Below are 14,102 nucleotides of genomic sequence, written 5' to 3' on the forward strand. Positions count from 1 at the left end.
TTTCAATAACTGTCTGGCAAATCCACAAAAAAAATGGTATGATAGCTGAATTACACCAGTAAACATTTGAGGAAATACTTTGTCCTCCAAAAGCCACGTATCCTGTGTTTTCTTTCCTTTTCCTATGCACACACTGTACACCCATAATATCTGAACAGCAAAATTCAGATTAAATCAACAAGATTTATGAATTCTTAACGGTGAATAGTGCAACTTTAGGTCTAAAAATATAAAAACTACAAATATCCAATCTGATTCAATTGTACCTTATGATTACAATGACTCCATCAAAGACGTTGTAGGGGTTTCTCAGGTAGCTGAACGAGCCGAAAGCTGTAAGCTTGAGGATCATCTCCAAGGAGAACATGCTGGTGAAGACGATGTTGCAGATCTCCAGAACGTTAGTGAGCTCGTCTGGCTGACGGAGACAAATGAAAACAGACGAAATATGGTGAAAAATAGAATAAAGATGAGAGAGACTAAATGGGATGTGGGAAGGAGAAAGGACAGTCAGCTAAAGGAATGAAATGCTTAGACTTATATTCTACAATGGGTCCATTTGACATTATTGTACCTGTGAATCTTAACACACATTGAAAAATAAATAAATAAATTAAATAAAATAGATGCTAATAACATAGACATAGCCGGTCAGTGGCACAAAATCAAATGGAGGTGGATCATTTGCCAGAAATACCAGCATACCTAGTGTGTTAACTGGTCAGTTTGCCATCTTATTTGGCCATGCTGTTAGCAGCTAGCAATGCTAAAAACAAAAAGAACAAAAAAGAAACTAAGCTCAATTAGAGAAGTGGTTAGATTACAATGGACAGAAAATGACATTGATCAAAGAAACAGGAAGTAGAAGGATTTATGGTCCTACACAACATCTAAGCCCAATCCTCAGGCGTCTTCTCTATTTTCAGTAAAAGCTTTCATTAGCTCCAACTCCAACATTGAGTCCTTTAGTTCTAATTGAAGTTTACACAGAAATCTGTACACAGCTGCCCAGACTCCAACTAGCAGTGTATTTCCAAAACAATGCCGGCACACCAGCGCACAGGTATAAATGCTTTCACCAGCGTTGCCCCGTTACAGCATAGGTCCCATGCAGACCCATTGAAAGGGGTATCAGTCAAGCTAAAGTTTCCTGAAGAGTGGTTTTGAAATGTGGTAGCTCTGGACGTTTTTATCTTGGAAGCGCGTGACTCTGCCCAACTGGGAACTAATTCAAAGATTGGCAAAGATGTGAATGCTGAGGCTAGCGCTAAAAGCGGTAGCTGGCAGTTGTCATTAAGTATGCCTTAATATGGGTGACTTACTTCAAGATTCACCCCATGTACACAAGAGGGGAAATCATATATAGAGGCATTTTGTTTGGCTTTTAGACATTCACGTCTATGGTAACTGATGGTACATGGTGTAGGAGGCTACACTGTCCTATCTTACAACATGCTGTGGAGTACTATTAAATGCCACTGATGGTGCTGAGTTGCTGCCTGTTTTTATTCAGACTATACATATCTGCAGCACACAGTATGTAGCACATGAGCCCTCTGTTCTCAGCGTATATATTCAGGTCAAGAATATGGATTTCATTGTTGCAAAACGTAACTTTCTACTGTGTTTTTATTAGTGACATCATCAGCGACTAGTCTTAGTCGACTTGAAAAGATTGGAACTCGTGCAACACCTACTCTGTACACATACCGAGTGAGAACAGTCTAGCATGTTTTTCTACATTCCTGGAAAGACACAGAAAAGAGGCAACTCTGCATCTCTGGCTTCTTGCTCTCTCTCCATCATGACTCATTTTCATCACAGTCAACCACCATAAGCAAATGCACAAATCTGACTTGCAAAGAGGGAGTATTTTTTATAATTTAAAGTAAGTATTACTTAGAATTTAGTATTACTGATAAATACAGCTGTCTGCACACAACCTCCACAGCTGCTCCAGTCCAAGACAGCAGGAGGTACAGAGCTAATACAATTTGTCCTCACCGGTCCGCCTGAAAGAATAGATTTCTGTTCTTTGCCTAGGAGAGCCGGTTGCATTATAGCCATTTAGTCCTGGATGTTACACCATTAAACCGACTGGTAATTAACCGTGAGAGCAATAATTAGCACTCGATCACGCTGCCAGTCCACTCAATCTTGTTAACACTTGAAAAGTTGGCAGGGCCGTTTGGTAGTATTTAAGCCTTTGCAGTATTTCAGTTTATTTTCCTTGCCGCCAGTCTGGCGTTGTGAATCAGTTTTTCTCTTTTTCAGCTGAATTTGAGTTGATCTGTCTCTTTCTGCTTCTGCCTGGCTTCGCTCAGTATGTGAAAGAACACACACACACACACACACACACAGATGAGCTAAATTTGGCGCAATCATGATTTCCAGCGCGTCACTGTTCCACAGAGTTCCTCTGCAACTTCTGCAGCGACACTTCTGACATTTCCTCGCCCCAGAATCAATCAGCGCTGTGCGCGTATTGCATTTGCATGTCTATCTGTGTGCGTCTGTTTGTAACTCTACATTGTGTGTGTGTTTGTCTCTCCTAATGAGTGTTTAGCAGTGTGAAAACATGGGCTAATGATGCGTGCCCACCAGTGTCCAGACCAGCCAAACAGTGTCGGCAGCCCCTGGAGATCCATTACTGCCGTCTCATTACTGCAGACCTGGGAACAGATCTAAAGACTGGTGTTTTCCGCTTGGCTGATGTATGGGATAAAATAAGAGAAGCAGGGATTTAAATCACGCTGAAGACGTGCAGTTGACTAACAAGAGAACGGTACAGTGAAATACAGAAAGGAGGTAATGATATCAAGAAAAAATAACAGGGAGCATCGTTAGCCTTGTGTTCATTAAATGTGAGCAATATATAACTTCACATATAACTCAGCCTGTAACACAGCAGCCTTTCGTAGGAAGAAATCTGGGTAATTTCGTCAAACCACTCCTTCACCAATATATCTCCTTTCGTTTTCCAATGTCGCGACATTATCCCACTTCCCTTCGGTAGCACACTCAATAGACAAAGCAGTGGTTGTCGTACCAGTGCAGAGGACATCACAGTATTAATAAAGGAGATAATCTTAGACCACAGCAAATCTATCATGGACCATGAATACAACATATGTAAGACAGTGCGACATGAAGCATCACATCTCCAACACAAGTCAGAGTTTCTAAATTCTAACCGTGCCATTTTGCTTGGGGTCCAACAAGTCCTATTCGACAGATATAGCTAATACAAATGGCTAAAACACATACAGAAAAATACGTTTCCTCTCTATATTCACTAAAGAGAATGGATGCATCTTCTCTCCATGTTATCTGAACATCTGGTGCATCCAAAAGTCTTCAGATGTGTCTTGCTTTCTCCCAGCTGCAGGCTACAACCAACTAGAAGTGGCACCACCTCACGTCAGCCTCCCGGATGGAGTCAGTAATATTTCATGAAAACCACAGCCATTCATGTGAATGCATTCTTGGACGCGTTCTTCTCGTATTCTTGTGAAACATCATCACTCGCCGCCCAAGTGTTGTTCCAATTCAAAGTATGCATCTGACCAAGTTCTAAAGGCCTGGTTGTGCTCTTCTACCTGTCTTTTGTATCGAGGACACATTGGGAGGCAACAACATGGGACTGCCAGGTATCCCAGAATGCATTTCGCGCCATCAAGCCAACTGCTGTTCCAATTACTACGCAAGCCGAAGGTCTTCTTTTTAAAGGGTGTAAAAGGCCACACGTGGCTAATCTGAGGACATGACTTCCCAACCATCAGTAAAACACTCACGCAAGTAATTTTTTTCTTCTTCTGATGGTCTGTAGTGGAAAGTAATGAGAAGCCTTTTACTAATGCTTTTAGCATCTAATTCACAGTGTGCAACACCTTTTCATCTGTTGTGTGCAATATTCCTGTTACAGTATTTAACCAAAACCACCTGCAGAGGTTGCAGCTGCCTTGCGAAGGCCGTCTTGCCGAGAGTTTTAACCCTTCTGGGATTTCCAACAATACTCTGATAACAGAGGAAAGTTACATTTATTAACAACATCTACATTAGTTGCAGACCCTTAGGGACTGACAAATCTAGATCTTGTGTATAGTTCAGATTTGCTGTTCTTGAGTTCTTGTCTTCCACAACACAGTTAGCTTACTCTGTAAACCTGAGACCTGTTTTTGCTAATGATTGCCTAATATAACTGCCATCTGCTTTTAAATCATTTCATTTTGAATATGAGCCAAATTGTATCCGAGTATCTGATGGGACTGTGACGACGTCTGCTCTCATCAGTCCGGCCATTTCCTTTCGTGTTTCAATCTTGACATTGCGGCACAGAGACACGAGCGTTTAGCCGCGTTGTTTGATCTCCATCCAGCCCTGTCTAATCTCCAAAGTTCCCGTCATGCCGATGCATTATTAATTCCCGAACAGCTGCTGAATTCTCCGGAGCGCCTTCTCAGCTGAGCAATTCATCCCATACAACGGGAGACACAGAGTGGGAAGAAATCTGGATCTGTAAAACCATTACCCGATAGTCTGGGCTGGACAGTAGCGCAGAGGAAGGTCAAGACCAGTTATTGAGAGGGACAAACTGGAGTATAAATCATACCAGAACATTTTTAGTGTGAGCTCTGGAGCTATTTTGAAACAAAAATAAGTCGCCAGAAGTATCTGTGAACCTTCCCTTACCATCAAGATTTTTTTTATTTTGTTTGCATACATTTGGAAAAGATAATGGGATTATAAAATAGCCATTAAAACTCTCATCTACTTTGAGGTTATTGTTCCCAAATGGGTCTGACCGTTTTCCCTTGCGAGACTATGTATATTTTGAAAGAACAGTAGCAATAAATGTGTGTAATAAAGGTAAAAAAAAAATAAAATGAAGAACATTTTGTGTTAATTTTTTAATTACAATTACCACCTGCAGCTGGTGCTCAGAGAAAAAAACAACTAAAAACGTCTTGCTCAATGTAATGGAAGTGAAAGGAAATCAGCGCGTCTAGACTGCAAACACCTGGTCAACCAACCATTTGTGCTTGTATTTCTAACGCTACACTTCCAGTATAGCATCGTTTGTCACATGTCTACAGGTCCAAGATACTCTAAAACTTGAATATCTTACTGTTATCGTGTACATGAAAGAGACATAACATTATGACCACCTTCCTAATATTGTGTAGGTCTCCCTTGTGCCTCCAAAACAGTTGTGACTCATCAGAGATTGGACATGGACCTTCTGAGGGTGTCTGGCAACAGTATGTTGTCAGTGGGGGGACTTCGGGCCCTTTGGGTTGAGGGGAGGGGAGGTTGAGGCAGATACTGGGGAAGTTCAGGATCTAGTGAATTTGAAGGCCAGGTCACCACCTTGTGCTGTTCTTCATGTTTTTTTGTTTTTTTTTAGTTGTTCCTAAACGTTTTTTTGTGTGTGTCTGTGTCAGGCTGCATCCTGCTGGGGATGGCTGCCTGGTCTGGTCTTGGTGGGTGGTACATGTCTAAGTAACATCCACACAAATAAATGCCAGGCCCTAACCCTAACCCAAACACCTAACCCAGCAGAACACTGAATTGTCATAAGATGGTCAATGTTATTTACTTCACCTGTCAGTGGTGTTAATGTTGTGACTGATCGGTGTTGTTATGTGTATTAGAAAACTCTCCATCTAATTTTATGTATGACGCAACCTATTGCAGTTAAATATTAAGAATTCGACGAATGAGCTACCGCCTCTCTTTGTGCCTACAGTTGTCATGGAGTGAAACCCTGATGCCTGCAGTGTAAATCCACAGTCTCTTTGAGTTTCTCTCCCTGTCACTATGTCCACACTCCTCCGCAGAGTAAAGCTCTCTATATTCTCTTCCTCAAGTTCCTTTTCCACCTTTTGCCTTTATAATGCCTGTGAAGTGTGATTCCTGAACCTACGGGACAGGCACGTCCACACTCCCGTTAGGCGGCGGGTTGCAGGTCGGGTCACGGTAAAGTGAACACATTCCGTGAATGCGAACTTTGGTTCGGATCATTTTCTCCAAGCAATAAAAGTGATGTTCCATGTCCTCTTTTAACTTTTTTTCGTTCCCTTTTTTGTTCTTCCTGTTCCCTGTCTCTTTCTGCCAGTCTGCTTTGTGAACTCTTTGTCTTTCTATCAATATTTCTTGCTCTCGCTATACCATCGCCCACTCACGCCTGCCACCGCCGCAGTGGTGGGTCGTCTCTCATCTCAGGGGTGGCTAAAAATAGAGGGAGACAGAACAAGAGAGGCAGAGAGAGAGAGAGAGAGAGAGAGAGAGAGAGAGAGAGAGAGAGAGAGAGAGAGAGAGAGAGAGAGAGAGAGAGACTTTGCTGCCTTAATGGGGAGGAACTAGTGAGTTGCAATGTCTGTGGTTCCACTGCCTGTTTAGCAAACCGGAGTCATGCCTCCCTCTGTTTGAGCAGCGGTATCAGAGACTTAATCTGGCTCATCGCTGTGATCCTCTTCCTGGAGAGAAGTGCTTACACATGACCTTTGACACTTCATGGTTTATGGTTCTTTAGCTTTCAGGGTATCAGCATGTACGATTTCGGCTTCCAGCTACATTGGCGGCCAACCAGACATAATTTGGGGAGTGAACTGTAATTGGAAAGCAAACGCACATCAAACGAACACAAGCACATGGACTTTTAATGTTTTTTTTTAAAAGAGCAAACACATGTCCATGTTCATGTTCGCTGGTCTGGAAATTAAATTGACACATCAGCTCATGGTTGTACAAACACGCCTCTGCACCGATCAGCCACAGCATTAAAACCACTGGCAGGAGAAGTAAATAAACATCGACCATCTTGTGACAATACAATGTTCTGCTGGGACCTTCATTCGTGTGGATGTTACTTAGACATGTACCACCCACCTAGACGAGACCAGGCACCCCCACCCCATAGCAATGACACTCCTTGATGGCAACTCAAAACCTGGCCTCCAAATTCACACCCATAGGACCCAAAGCCCCCCCCACTAACAACATTCTGTTGCCAGACACCACAGGGCACCCTCAGAAGGCCCATGTCCATTCTCTAATGAGTCACAGCTGTTTTGGAGACCTACACAATGTTAACAAGGTGGTCATAATGATATGCCTGACGGAGGTTTATGACAAAATGTAAGGAATAAGTAACTACAGCATTTATTTCAGTAACACTAGAGTCTCTCTGTTGGGAGATGATTATGCTCCAGCAAAGTTCTGCCAGCTCAATCGGATCTTTTGGATCTGATTTATGTGGCGGCTTTATGCGGGGATGGACAGAAGAGTAACACCAATGTAGTTGCATTTGTCATCTGAGTATTGCGGAATGTAATTTGTTTACAGCTAAATGTCTATCACTAGCCCCATACATGCAGTGGTAGACTCATATTCTGATAAAAACTAGGAGCTGTAAGCTGTGAGTTAGCATGGTGAACAACAGCTGCTGAGGTCTTGAACTTACACAGAAGAGATGATCTATTGAGATATAAAGTTTATAGAGTTATACAAATACAGATGGAAGACGGTTAATAAACGGGCTGGGGATGGTGACAGAAGTATTAGAATAAATCCAACAAAGTCTAGCTGTACCTGCTCATGGTGCTCGATGCCCATGCTGATGGTGTTGATCAGGATGGCGATCATGATGCCTCGGTTGAAGTACTTGCTCTCCACGATGCTCCACAGCTTCATCCTGATCTCGTGCCACAGATCCTTGCATCGCTTCTTAGGATTACAGCCCACATGGTTCCCTGCACCATCGTGGCCCATCTTGGCCTTCTCTTTACCACCAGACTGTACGCCCTCCCGGTCTGTTTCCTCCACGGCCCCCTCTTCCGTTTCATCATTGGCTGCGCTGCGAACTGGTCCCAGGCCGTCACTGAGCGTCAGTGCCGCGGCACACTGAGGGCAACCATCTGTGGCCGAGGCAGCGGTCAGAGCCATGGGCCCCGCGGGTGAGGAGTTCTCTGGTTTATTGTGATGCCGACAGGGAGGACCTGATGTGATGCAAACGGATGGCGTTAAAGAGTGAGTGTGTGAAGCATGCCCCTTGCTAGTACTTCCTTTAAAGATCTTTACAGCTACTTACCGTGTCTCTGCACTGCTCTCCTCTCACGGCCTCCGCGTCCATTAGCTTTCCTCTCCCTCCCTTCCCGCCCCCCTCTCCCTCTGCCGACACCCCGAAAGCCACGAGGTTTCCCCCGCAGGGTGTTGAAAAGGGCAACAGTTTGTCTCCGGGCCTTGCGGAGGATGTGGCAGACCAGCTGGAAGAGCTCTTCGTAGCAGTCCCCGGGTTCACTGGCCAGAGTGGAGGAGGACGAACACCGAGCTCGCTGCTCCTGCATCAGCTGATGCTCCCTCTGCTTGGTCTCCGAGAACTGGGTGGCGATGACCACGAGGCACAGGTTGATCATGAAGAAGGAACCGATCTGGGGAGAGGAGAGCATGAATGCAATATAAAGGGTTTACAGGTGAATGCTGCTTAACTGCCTAATGAAGTACCACATGATGACCACTTCTGAACAAGTGCTTCCGACTGTTGTCTGAAATTACTGACCAATTAGATACATTTCATTATCTCAGCATTTTGGTTGAGATTTGAATCATCAGTTTTATAGGCTTATTAGTGATTCTATTAGCAGTCTGCTTCTGCCAGCTGATCACATTTAAAATAACAAAAACCAAGCAACATTGCTTGACGCTGGAGCCGTTAAGCCAATGCTAATGGTCGACTGTTGGCCCACAAGGCTGGACAGTTACACACATAACACACTGCACCGGTGTCTTAAGAGTATTGCAGAATATTTGATACTACAAGCAGCAAATCTGACCGGCGTAGCAACCAACTGACAGTGAACTACCGAGAGATGGAAGCTAAAACCCCTTCTTTCATGAGGTCTTGTAAGTCAGCCTCTAACAGTTCCTCTTTCTTTATAGCCTGATGCCGGGAAGTAATCTTGGGATTCAGTTTGAAAAAGGGCAGGCACCTTCACAAAAGTACTTGGGAGGTGAATGAGCAAACTCTCAACCACCACCAGAGTGACACAGCAACCATCCCCAGCAGGATGCAGCCTGACTGACTGCAATTTCCCAATTGCGGGACTAATAAAGGTTTTTCTTATTCTTATTCTTATTCTCAAAAACGGTTTACCGTAGGGCTTTTCACTCAAATATACACCAGTCAGCCACAACATTATGACCACAGGAGAAGTAAATAACATTGACCATCTTGTGACAATTCAATGTTCTGCTGGGAAACTTTTGGACCTGGCATTCATTCGTGTGGATGTTACTTAGACATGTAGCACCCACCTAGACCAGACCAGGTACCCCCTCCCCATAGCAATGACACTCCTTGATGGCAGCAGCCATCTCCAGACGCACAAAAACGGTTTAGGAACAACTCAAAAAACATGAAAAACAGCACAAGGTGTTGACCTGGCCTCCAAATTCACTAGATCCCAAAACAGACCCTCTCAACTCCTAGGACCCAAAGGTCCCCATTAACAACATCCTGTTGCCAGACACCACAGGACTCCCTCAGAAGGCCCATGTCCGTTCCCTGACGAGTCACAACTGTTTTGGAGGCTCAAGGGAGACCTACACAATATTAGGAAGGTGGTCACAAACATGTGTGCTTTGATACACAACAACTAAATCTAGGTACAATGCAGTCCCACTCTGCCAAGGTGCATTTGATGCAAAGGTGAAGAAACTGAAGATTACTGACAGACCTGTTAACACAACATGAAACTTAGAGCCACTTAGACGTTCGGTCAAGTGAATTTAGAATATCTACGAGGAGCCGTTTGCTGTTCATGCCCACCCAGACTGGAATACCCTTTAAACGAAGAAGAGAACTTTAAAGGTTATGTAGTTGTTCCAAATGTTTTCTTTCACTTTGCCATTCTTTGACAAGGGCAAGAATGTCAAACAATCTATGCCAAAAACCAAACCAATGCGCCGTTGAGCTCAAGCATTATTTAAAATGCTTGAGGGAAGTACTGGCTCTGTTTGAATGAGACTGAGAGACGATAAGATGAGCAACCAAAACACTGGCCTTGGGCACTGTTATACTTTATTAATGATCAAGGGGTTGTTAGCAAAGGAAAGCATGGTGAGATCCAAGTAAAGACTGAAAAATAAAGAACAGGAGGGTCAGAAAAGGACTTCTGCTTAAAAGAAATAGTGAGGCATCCATTTCTTAAGCATTTGTTTACATTGATCATTGTTCAGGCGTACATCGATCAGGCATAACATTATGACCACTTTCCTAGTATTGTGTAGGTCTCCCTTGTGCCTCCAAATCAGTTATGACTCATCAGAGAATGGACATGGGCCTTCTGAGGGTGTCCTGTGGTGTCTGGCAACAGGATGTTGTTAGTGGGGGCCCTTTAGGTCCTTTGAGTTGAGGGGAGGGGCCTCTGTGGATCATCCCACAGATACTTGATCAGTTTGGGATCTAGTGAATTTGGAGGCCAGGTCAACACCTTGTGCTGTTCTTCATGTTTTTTTTTTTAGTTGTTCCTAAAGCGTTGTTGTGTGTGTGCCTGTGTCAGGCTGCATCCTTCTACTGGGGATGTCTGCTGCCATCAAGGAGCGTCATTGCTATGGGGCGGGGGTGCCTGGTCTGGATTTAGGTGGGTGCTACATGTCTAAGTAACATCCACACCAATGAATGCCAGGTTCATAAGTTCCCCAGCAGACAGAAGTTGACCATCGCAAGTTCGTCAAGGTTATTTACTTCTCCTGTCAGTGGTTTCAATGTTGTGGCTGATCGGTGAATGTGAGAACACTGTAATGCTGTGTTGCAGTTGTGCATGTTTTAAGCTCCATTCTTGCAAGAGTCAGCAGGTGAAACATTTAGAAGCAGAGATAGAAAAAGAGACGAAAAAGGGCAAGGTCACCCAGAGAAGCAGAGCTGAAGTGGAAAAAAGGGGAAGAGAGGGAAAGCACGAGCGAGGGGAGGGGAGGGGAGGGGGGTAAAGTCCACGACTCTCCAGGCTGTGATCAATAGTGATCGTGAGACTGATAACCCCATTCCGCTCCATCCGAACCGCTGGGACAAAGACTATGGACAGAGCGGATGTGTGAGTGTCTGTGTATGCCGGTGTGTATAAGAGTGTGATTTGTGTGTGTGCGGCTGATCTTCATCGATTCCTAGCAGAGATTTGCGGTCAGAGCGACTGGCCGATTTATTTATTTATTTAGTTTTTTTCACGACAGCTCACAGGACTTGCAGACAGAACGGGAAGCAGTGGGTCCCAGCACCCGTCGGACACCCTCACTGATCCCATCAAATATTTATACTCACACTCTGCTGGAGCTGCTGGAATACAATTAGATTAGTGTGTGTTTGTGTGTGTGTAGTGTTAGTGTTTGCAGCCGTGACTATGTGTTAGAAACATCCAGTACGTGTGAATGACAGTGAAGGGGAGTACTATGTGTGTGTGTGACAGAGCCACAATGTGAATGAGTGACAGAGAATTGTGAATGCTAAACACTAAAGCTCCATTAATCTGTGTTTATAAAAAAGCAAGTACATTTAACGTGACAGCTGAGGGAGAAATCGAGACATATAATAATAGCTGCACTGCTATTCCACACAGATTTTAAGACTCTTTTAGCTCATTGTCGGGATTGTACGGCACTTTTAGTGTTTGCTTTTTAACAAATACTGTAGGTCGAAAGTGTACAAAGCAGAAATCATAACCACTACACAAGATATGTACGTGTTGGTAGATCTAGTGAATGGAGCAAATACTGAATGTGAATCTGTCAAGACCATAGGCTGTATATAAAGATGGATGACGGAACTGCTCCTCAAAAGTGAAACCAAAGCAAGCAGAGCTCCCCCTGGTGGCTGGCTGCAGTATAGGTCATAAGCTCCACCTCCTCCATGTTAGTGGATGGGACTTGGGCCAAACTAAAACACTAAAATACACAAAAGTCTGGAGGAAGTGTGGGAAGATAAGTTAATAACTCAGAAAAATAATTGCTACATTAAGCCACGACATAATAAAAAAAATAATAAACTGACATTCATTCATTCATTCATTCACTCATCTTCTGTACCCGCTTATTCCTGTTAAGGGTCGCGCGGGTCTGCTGGAGCCTATCCCAGCTGTCATCGGGCGAGAGGCGGGGTACACCCAGGACAGGTCTCCAGTTTATCACAGGGCTAATACGGAGAGACAGACAACCATCCCACACAGACACAGGGAGAACATGCAAACTCCGCACAAAAAGGCCCAGTCGGCCCATGGATTCAAACGCGTAACATTCTTGCTGTGAGGCAACAGTGCTTACCACCGCACCACTGTGCCGGCCGCAATTTTATTGTAAATTATTTGTATTTATGTTTTTGCAAGTGACCCCAACATGTGATAAAAATATTTAGAATACATTTTTAAATATTATTAATGATGGCAATCTGCATATGAATTGTGTATTCCATCGGGTTATTTGAACTGCAAGCCAATGGGAAGTCTTAAAAGCCTTGTAAGGAGTGGTGAGTTCAGGTTGTTCACCACCTGGGTCATCATCTGGAAACATTTCTGTTGTTGTTCACACTCCTGTACTTGCGTTTCTGTAATTGCTGGTGCAGCGAATGTGTTGTCAAACGCACATTTTCTTCCCTTGTGTGTTTTGTCTATTTGCATGTGTTTTCTCGAGTCGCGGTGGTTTGAGCTCTCTTGGCCGACAAACACGTCGGCGCATGGGCTGCATCCTGATACCAGGTATGAGCGAGCACAAGGGGGAGATTAAACGTGTCAAATCCGGAGGCTTACCACTCTGACTGTGCGGCTCCGTAACAAAACAGGTTGAGGGTGGCATATCTGGGTGCTGAACGTTAACCCCACAGGGCTGAGCCATTTTCCAAGCAAAGCCTTTAATTCCGAATCTGTTTGTCTAAACTGATCTACATGAGGGCGATCACCATCTCCAATGCTCTCCATCTTTATCTCACTTTTTTTTTCATCTGTCTCTCCATCTGTCACTTCTCACTTCTCCCTTCTCCAAAGCTTTTTCATCCCCGTTTTCATGCCACTCTGCCTCTCTCACTCTCAGTTCAATCCAATTCAACACGCTTAATCTGCATGGAAGTCACGTGAGCAAATTGCCAAAGCATCTCCCTCTGTGTCTTGCTTGCCGCCATCCATCTCTGAGTACTCTGTGTCATGCAGCATTAAAGGAAACATAATTAAAAGTCTCCTCATCAGTCAGTGAGATGAGGAGGAGCTGAGATATACACACAACTTTTACCGTGAGAATAGCGACGGTTAAATCACTTTCCCCCGCTGAGCCTCTTTGTGAGACAAGCCTTGAAATGCGCCGTAACGAAGCCGACAAGAGCATGACTGTCAAATCTTTCCGCTGTGGGGAAACAAAGACAGACATGCGACAACTGCAAGGAGTAAAATCCAGCTATAGGGCTTGGTCTGTCACATGGTGAATCATAACAGATTCATCTTTAAATAGTGTAGATTTGCTTTCTCGTTGAGATAATGTGTCAGACATTTCTGCTTTGGCAGATACTCAAAGGAGGTACATGGGGGAACAAGTCTGTTTGAGTTCCACCGCAATGGAGCTGGAAGTGGTACAGAATTTGAAGGACGGTTCAAGTTATATCTCATTCTCAAAGGTAAAACAAAGTCAACAGGACTTGTTTGAGTTCTTAAGGACGTTGATCTGGAGGTGTTTCTATGGCCTGCCCTCAGTCTTCATATGTTGAAGGAATGTGAGGCAGTTTCAATAAATTCTGATCATACAACTTTCATGAAGGAAAGATTTATTGCAGACTGTTGGACTTTAGTTCTAAATGAAGTGTTTAGGTTCATATTAGGAAAATGTGTCTTTCAGTCAGGTTCTCAGTCATCCAGGTCATGGAATATCCAAAAACGTTAAAGAAAAACTACTGGACTCGTAGAGTTTCTTGAAGACGTCTCACCACTCATCCGAGAAGCTTCTTCAGTTCTAAGGAACTGGTGGGGAGTTGAGGTTTAAAATACGTTAACAACCAGAAACTGTCTAACAGAGACTAGTCAAGCAAATTTATGATGGGCTACACCCAAAGATGTTCCTATTTAAATCTCAAC

At 43.9% G+C, this 14,102-nt stretch overlaps 1 protein-coding gene across 1 annotated transcript in view; it reads right to left on the reverse strand.

Moving 5' to 3' along the window:
- cacna1ib (calcium voltage-gated channel subunit alpha1 Ib) overlaps positions 1-14,102 on the reverse strand; it is a gene marked incomplete at its 5' end in the record, with an annotated part of 169,963 nt that overhangs the window by 70,366 nt on the left and 85,495 nt on the right. Inside the window, 3 exons of the mRNA XM_084573466.1 lie at positions 267-418; positions 7,594-8,000; positions 8,093-8,432. Of these exons, the coding sequence (XP_084429592.1) occupies positions 267-418; positions 7,594-8,000; positions 8,093-8,432 (899 nt within the window). The remainder of the gene's footprint in view (positions 1-266; positions 419-7,593; positions 8,001-8,092; positions 8,433-14,102) is intronic.

This window comes from Chelon labrosus, assembly GCF_963514085.1.
Source record: "Chelon labrosus genome assembly, chromosome: 2".
Lineage (NCBI taxonomy): Eukaryota > Metazoa > Chordata > Actinopteri > Mugiliformes > Mugilidae > Chelon > Chelon labrosus.